The sequence below is a fragment of the Chrysochloris asiatica genome, unplaced genomic scaffold, assembly GCF_000296735.1.
Source record: "Chrysochloris asiatica unplaced genomic scaffold, ChrAsi1.0 scaffold00116, whole genome shotgun sequence".
In the NCBI taxonomy this organism is placed as follows: Eukaryota; Metazoa; Chordata; class Mammalia; order Afrosoricida; family Chrysochloridae; genus Chrysochloris; species Chrysochloris asiatica.
Genome location: NW_006408634.1, coordinates 7,150,124 through 7,158,069, shown reverse-complemented (window position 1 = coordinate 7,158,069; position 7,946 = coordinate 7,150,124). Strand labels below are relative to the sequence as shown.

At 43.5% G+C, this 7,946-nt stretch overlaps 1 protein-coding gene across 1 annotated transcript in view; it reads left to right on the top strand.

The window, feature by feature from the left end:
• The window catches only part of LOC102832911, a 34,316-nt gene extending 28,249 nt beyond the window's left edge, over window positions 1-6,067 (top strand). The window contains exons 17-20 of the mRNA XM_006868403.1: window positions 3,697-3,883; window positions 4,546-4,790; window positions 5,233-5,401; window positions 5,603-6,067. Coding sequence (XP_006868465.1) covers window positions 3,697-3,883; window positions 4,546-4,790; window positions 5,233-5,401; window positions 5,603-6,067 — 1,066 coding nt within the window. The remainder of the gene's footprint in view (window positions 1-3,696; window positions 3,884-4,545; window positions 4,791-5,232; window positions 5,402-5,602) is intronic.
• The last annotated feature ends 1,879 nt before the right edge of the window (window positions 6,068-7,946 follow it).

Genomic DNA, 7,946 nt, shown 5'->3' with positions numbered 1-7,946 from the left:
ATACCAATATGTATATCATTGGAGTCACAAAAGGTGAGAGACAAATTTGCAGATTTTTCTTTTTTTTTATTTTTTTTTTTTTTTTTTTTTTTTTTGTATTTTTCTTCCAAATTGAATGGAAAGCATCAACCCACATATCCTAGAAGCTCAAGAAATCCCAAAATGATAAATATAAAGATGATCTCACCTTGACACACCATAGTCAAATTTCTGAAATCAAAAGATAAACTTGGGGGGGAAAACAAAACAAAACACTGGCACTGAGTCCATTCTAACTCACACCAACCCTACAGCACAGAGTAGAGCTACCCCATAGGGTTTCCAGGTTTCCACTAGAAACCTTTACTTTACAAAAGCAAAGTGCCTCATCTTTCTTCCAAGAATCAGCTGGTGGGCTCAAATCACCAACCTTTTGATTAGCAGGCCAACCGTACCTTCCAAAGATAAACAAAAATGTCTAAAGTAATCAGAAAATTTTTTTCTTATTTTTATTTAACCATATTTGTGTGGCATGTGGGTTAATGCACCAGACAGCAAAGCCATTTGAACTGCAAGGTCGGTGGTTCAAGCTCACCATTCGCTCCTCAGAAACCCTGTATAGGGTTGCTATGGTTCAGATACGACTCGACGGCGCTTAACAACAAAAACATTTTTATATTTATTAAATTTTATTTATTTTATTGCATATAGCGGAACAGTGATAAAATGATGACTCACTTCTCATCAGAAACAATGGGAATCAGAATTCTTTTAGAATGTTGAATGAAATCTTTTAGACTGCTAAAGGAAAAGATCTGACAACCTCGAGTTCCATATTTAGCAAAAATGTCTTTAAATAGCTACAGTGAAATAAGACATTTCTACATAAAATAGAGAATTCACTACCAGTGATTCTGTACCAAAAGGAACACTAAAGGAAATTCTTGAGACTGAAAGGGAATACTTTATATGTATTTACATTTCAAAGATATATGCAGTTGAAAAAGTAATTTCACATACCCAAGTTACTGCAAACATGCTCAAGAGCTCTTCAGTGACTTAATAATCTATATTTTTATTTTTAAGCTAATTAAAATTGAATACAATTTAAATTCAGTTCCTCAACCATATTGCAAGAAATCAGTAACCACATGTTATTAATGTCTACTGTAGTGAGCAGCACAGCTCTAATCACCAAAGACAAAACAAGACAGATATATACCTAAAAAGACAATCAAGAAGATAAAATAGAATCTATAAAACATTTGTTGATTATTTTTGAAAAGGAAGAACATGGACTAAGATGAGACAAAAAAAAACCAACAGCAAGAGAGTAAATATAAATTGAGCCATATCAAGGTTGTCAAGTGCCTGTACAGGGTTTCCAAGGAGTGGCTGGTGAGTTTGAACCACTGACCTTTTGGTCCAAACTGACCTTGTGGTCCAGTGCATTGTCCTTTAGTGCCACAGCAAGACTCCATTTTACAGGAGAAACCAATATCCATAAAGCAGTCTAACACAGAAACCTTTTTTTTTAAAACACTCAAGTTCAATGTTTTCTTCTCCCTTAGACTAATTCCATTCATATGCATATGGCCTTGGGCCTGTGACCTGGTGGATTCCGGTAGGCCCAGGCACTATAATCAGCCATCCTTTTTAACCAGCGTGTCAGCAACTCCAGAAGGTGCTGCTCTCCCCTCTGCTGAAATATTTTATCCCATGCCCCTGCATTCTTTCTCTTACAAAACCTCATCATTTCATAGGTCTGGAGGCATTGCTCCAGACCTATTAATAAAAGCAATAATAATTAATTAAAAGTAAGCAGTGCCAACTGCTTAAACCAAGTGGGGACCATGTCTGACTTCTTCTGACTTCACAAGAGGGAAGATTTTGAGAACCAAACTCAAAGGCAACCCAAGGCCGATTCATATAGAATGGAGTTCAGGCATGCCTCCACCCAGTACCTTTAAAATATCAATGGTGGTGGTGTGTGCCGCTGAGTGAGTTTTGACCCTTGTATAGGGTTTCCAAGGCTGTAAGTCTTTACTGGAGCAGAAAGCCTCATCTTTCTCCTGTGAAACAGCTGGTAGTTTCAAACTGAACCGACAGTGAGATTAACAGCCCAGTTCATAATCCACTATGCTACCTACCAGTGCTCCTTAAAATGTCAATAATGACATTAAATAAACATCCCTTAGACTAGGTTGTTTAATATAAGACTCAACTATATTCTGTTTGCAAGAGATGTCCTTTATGACACAGATAGCTTAAAAGTAAGAGAATAAAAAACAACTTCTCAACAAAACAAAACACGGAATGGAAACAAACACTGTTGAAAGATGACGCAAGAAGGAGATTGTAATCATTGCAATGAAACAATGGTGTAAAGCCTTTGTTCTCCCATGTAAACTATCACTCAGTTCACAATAAAAACTTTAAAAAGAAACTTACCAAGCAAACAACAAATCAAGAAAGCTGACATGACTATATATCTAATAAAAGGCCAGATATTAATTTTTTTCAGAACTAAAGAAACAGATCAATTCATAATCATAGTTGTAGCTTTGAAACCAAGGATCATTAGTGGCTACAGGAGTGGAAGGGAAAATGAGGAGTATTTCAGGGGGAGCAGTGAGTTTATGTGGATGATGAGGGAGTGGTTTGGAAAAGATTCGTGAGAACAGCTATACAACTTGAAGAATGTCATCAACATCATTGGATTGTACAATGGTAAAAATTGTTGAAATGGCAAACATGTTGTTTTGTATATTTTTACCTCAATCATTTTTTTTAAACAGCTGAGAATCTAGTAATGTTTAGTTAAATCAAGTAAGTATTTATGCTTTTACGGTCCAGTAACCCCATGCCCAAGTATGTCTTAAAGAAGTTCTCAAACAAACCCTTTAAATTGCTGATCATTATAACGATGTGATCACAGAGGTCAAATCCTTAATTGGGAAATCCAATATAAAATATAGCATATATGTACTATGAGAAATAAGGAGCTCTGGTAGAGTAGTGATTACTAGTCGGGCTGCTAACCTCAAGGTCAGCAGTTCAAAACTACCAGCTGTTCTGCAGGAAAAAGATGAGGCTTTCTGCTTTTGTAAATCTGTTAAGATTTACAGCCTAGGAAATCCTGTCTAGGGAGGGTCACTATGAGTCAGAACTGACACCACGGCACACTACCACCACCACAACAGCTAGGAAATACTTTTTTAAAATAATAATAATAATGGAGTGGGGGATATTAAAAATACTTATTTATCACACAACATCACTATTGATACACACGATAATTTTTTTTTTTTTTTCCACAAAGAAGCACCCATATCAAACACATGAAATTAGGTAGCTGTAGAAATCAGGGAAAGAATGAAATTCAGAGATGAAGGAAGACAAACGTAAATGAAATTAAAGACTTTGCCCTGCTAAGAGTGACTACGTGAGAAAAATATATTCACTCTTCACTTGAAATTCAAAGAGAGAAAATTCTGAGCCAGGCCAGCTACTACAAACATAAAGTCCTGGCGCCTTGGACAGAGTCTCCAATGTGGCTATTTGATTCTCTCTCTCTTGCTGTCCAGTGTCCTTGCTGCTCAACTAGAGGCAGCTCGGACAAATCATTCCCTCTCCAGTCCTTGGGTTCCCTGGTTTGCAGAGAGCAGAAAATCCTTGTTCCCCACCATTTCCTTCTCTTTTATACTTCCCCTTCAGGAGCATCTCCAACCTAATGGATCTGACAGCTAAAGGGGTCCTGCCTCAGGAAGCCACACCCCCAGAAAAAATCCTGCTCCTGCAAAGTATGGACTACCTAGATTGGGTCAGCAAACTCCCCAGACGCCTTCAGTACAGGATCATCCACTTCACTGCTTCCTGCAGCATCAAGATACAAAAGGAAAAGGTGTGTTGGTGGGGGTGTCAAAAGATGCTTCCCAAGGTCTCCAGAGAGCACTGGGAAATGTGCTTTCCAGCAGCCTTGTGAACCACGTAAGCACCTTCTACAACTGGTAGAAGTCATAATTATGGGGGTTTTGCACAATTTCCTAAATGCCAGGGCCATTACTAACTTGTTGTTCTATATCAATTCTCAACAGCAATCCTAAGGTCCCTATTTGTTAGAGTAGAAAACTGAGGTCCCAAAAGGTAAAGGTCACTTAGTGAACAAAACCAAGGAGAGCAAATACCCAGCTGCTCCTCTTCTCTGCCCAAGACAGACATTGCTAATCAATTACAGCACCATTTACACATATACACAGACCAATCCAGACCCGACACTACCTCAGAAGCCTTCTCTCCCACAGTTGATGGAAGGGCCTGGCCTGGTATTTGTGGCATTCTCCCAAATCATCTCTTTGTTCCCTGGGTCCTCCTTCTGGGCCATCATCTTCTTCCTGAACCTGTTTATCATGGGGCTGAGCAACTTAATGAAGATCTTGGAAGGCGTCTCCATTCCCCTCCAGAACGCTCTTCCAGTCTTCAGAAAACACCCCAAGCTGCTATCAGGTACCACTGACTCTGATCCCAGCAAAAACCCTGCCCTGTCACACCCCATCCCCTTCCCAGCTTATCCCGTCACCTGGGCTCACTTTGACCCCTTTCCCAACCCTACACATGAACTTCAATGTGGCCAACCCTTCCTCTACCTTAGTGGTCATCTGCCTGGGAGGTCTTCTGGGCAGTCTGGTCTTCGCCAGTCGCCCTGGAAGCTATATCATGTCTTTGTTTGATGAACACCTGGTCCCACTGATCCTTGTCATCATTGTGACCTTCCAGAATGTGTCCCTGGCCTGGATCTATGGAGCCAGAAGGTGATTTCCAAGCTCTGGAGTCTGCCCAACTGGGAACTCCATAAATCCAAAACTTATGAGGAGGGATGGGGTTTGATTCACTCCCTCTGCTCACTCCTCAGCAAGGAGGTCCATCTGGGAGAGGCTGGAGTATAGGAGAAAGCAACTGTTAAGAAGCAGAGTGACTTCTGGGAAGCCAGCAGTGGGGGCCTAGGGAACTCTGGTTCCCCTAATAATGGCCAGTGGGCTAGTCTGATGGCCGAGGGATGGGGCAGCGTAATTGCAGATGGAGGACCACATCAAGGATCAGGGAGTTCCCTTAGGGGAGGCTAGATGAGGATCTGGTGAATCCTCTCAATTCCCTAAGAGTTGGGAACTCAAGAAAACCAAACGAACTCAGGCAAATAGCTGGCCAGCCCTACCTCCCAAGGACTCCAAGCCCCTGTGGCCACTCCTATCCCAGGTTCCGAGAAGAACTGTTTCTTAAGCTGGGCCGCCTGGTGTGGTCCATGTTCACTTTCCTGTGGTGCTACGTGACCTTGCCAGGACTGCTGGTCCTTCTCACCATCTACTTCATACAACTCTACCAGAAGGGACACCGCCCCCACTACATTGCCTGGAATGCCAGCGGAGTAAGAGTCCCCCACCTCGATTTCCTACCCCCTGATCAAATCTGTCACTTCACATAACCCTTGGTCTGGGCTCCCACCACCCTAGAACCCCTTCACCAGCTTCCCAGCCCCTGGGGAACCTGATATGCAGCATCATGTAGACTGACCCCCACCTCACCATCTCTTCCTCCCACCCTTCCCTTCCCCTCTCTTTGCCCCCAGAGCTATGAGGTCAAAGAGCCCTACTTGCCAAGCTCCCTGAACTGGCTCACCTTCCTTCTCATCTTCAGCTTCCTCCCAATCTCAGTCTTCCCACTCCACCACTGGTTGAATCTCAAGGACTCCACTTCCTCTGATCCCACTGAAACAACACTGCCCGTCAAAAAGATGGTCCCAAAATGCTTGTCATGGCAGATGCAGGCCTTGAGGCTTTCCCAGGACATGGCCAGCAAGGACTCAATACTGGAGCTGGACCCGAGTTCCTTATGGAAGTTCAGCTTGCCCTCCCCAAGGAGCAGTCTGAGCTCTTCCTGGTTCAGTCTGCCTAAAGTTAACTCTTTGCTGTCCACAAGAAGTTTCAGCCTAACCCAGTTGAGGAAAGTTACTCCGTCCAGCACGATGGTGGACAACAGTGACCTACATGAGGAGGACATGGAAGGAGATCTGCACAAAAATGCTGCTCAGTAAGCCGGCGATATCACCCATTTTTTCCAAGGCTGCAAATGTATCCAATAACCTGTGGTGTTTGTGCCCATTTTGCTACAGGAATAATTGGTTCTGCCAGAAAGGAAGGGAAAGTCACCCAGAAAACCTGCCTAGCAACTGCTGGCATCACTCATTTGGCCTAGGAAGAAAATGTTCAGCTGGGGAATTGTTTCCTCCCCAAGTGGAGTTCTTCTAAGAGGAGCAGTCTGCTCTGGGACCAGAGAACTCAAAAGAAATCAACTCAACCACTCATGGGACTGGAGTTAGGGGTCCCTTTTTCCTAGTAGCACCTCCCTTTGGCCTGATGGGGATGAGTCTTACAGCTGTTTCCGGGACCCAATTTCATCATTTACCCTGGAGATCCAAGTTTTCTCTTCAAATCCCAATCATCCCACCCACCAAAGTAGGTCAGTGTTGCCCCTACCTTCTCCAGGGTGAGCTTCTCAGAATGGAGCTGGGACAAAAAAGCTATGGGTCAATAAACAGGTCCACTGAGACCCCAAAGCACTGGCTGTGGACACCACATTCTTTCTGTGAGGGGCTCAAATATCACCCTCCAAGTTGCCAACCTCTGGGGACCCCAAACTCCCCCTGCCTTTATTATTTTTAGTTGCTGTCCAATTGGCTGAGTCCTGGCAACCTTGTGTATCACAGAATGAAACATGACCAGGTCCTTTGGCACTCTCCCTCCCAGTGGTGAGAGTCCAGTGTTGCAGCCATCATGTCGTGGTTGAATTGTCCCTGGAACATGCTGCTGTCCTTCCAAAGACTTGGGAAGGCCTAACACACTCGCGCAAAAGGAGTTAGAGAGACAAGAGGCTTAGGGAAATGAAAGATTGGTTTTATTAGCACAGACGTCCTTACAGAGAGGTAAGCGTAGGCGTCCACCTAGGGAAAGGAGAAGAGGTGGAGCCCAAACATAATTAGACTTCTTCTTTATATAGCCCTTTGTCAGGGGAATGAGCTCTACTCCTGGTTCAAAAGCCCAAACAATCAATCTGGGGAATTGGTCCACATACTGTTTCCTTGAATCTTTCAGGTTTCAACTTATTATTAGCTAACTTCATTTCCTCTTGCAAACAGTGTCCTCTCTCTCCCACCCCTCTTCAGAAATTCCTCACTACTGAAAATTGGCTTATTTCATGCTGAGACTGGCCATACTTAGAGGGACTTGAGACCCCGTCTTTTCCTTTACTAACTACCTACTAATCAAGCCAGCCATCGCATGGACCATTTCCCTGGGGTTTGATGACCATGTACTTTATGAAACAAGATGTGCTTTTCTAGCAATTGTTCTCTCCTGATGAGATATCCAGAGTAATGGAGCTGAAGTCTCGACGCCATCCTCGCTTCTAATGAGCAGGACACAGATACTGACCACTCCCCATCAGGAGACTGAGCCAGAACTGTGTGTGGCTGGGGGGAAGGGGAGACAGAGCGGAACATGGTACTGTGGTTATCAGTATTACTCAATCTAGAAAGTGTATTAACCACTAAGTCTCCCTGGTAATTATAAACCCACCATAAGGCTAAATCTGCCGCATCACTGTTACAGCACCACTGAGAAGAGAGAAAGTATTGGTGAGTATTCTGTTGTTGTTGTGAAGTGCTGTCGAGTCCATTCTGACCCATAGCCCTATACAGAGCTTCCAAGGAGCAGCTGGTGAGCTTGAACCACCGACCTTACAGTTCAAATGACTATGCAGTCTGACGCATTAGCCCACAGCGCCACACCAGGCAAAAGTATTACAACTAAAGTGCAAATGCCCCCCAACAAGAACTGGCTAAGTGCCTTTGAGTCTGTGCCAACTAGGGCTTCGGAGGCTGTAAATCTTTATGGGAAAAGAAAGCCTCATCTTTC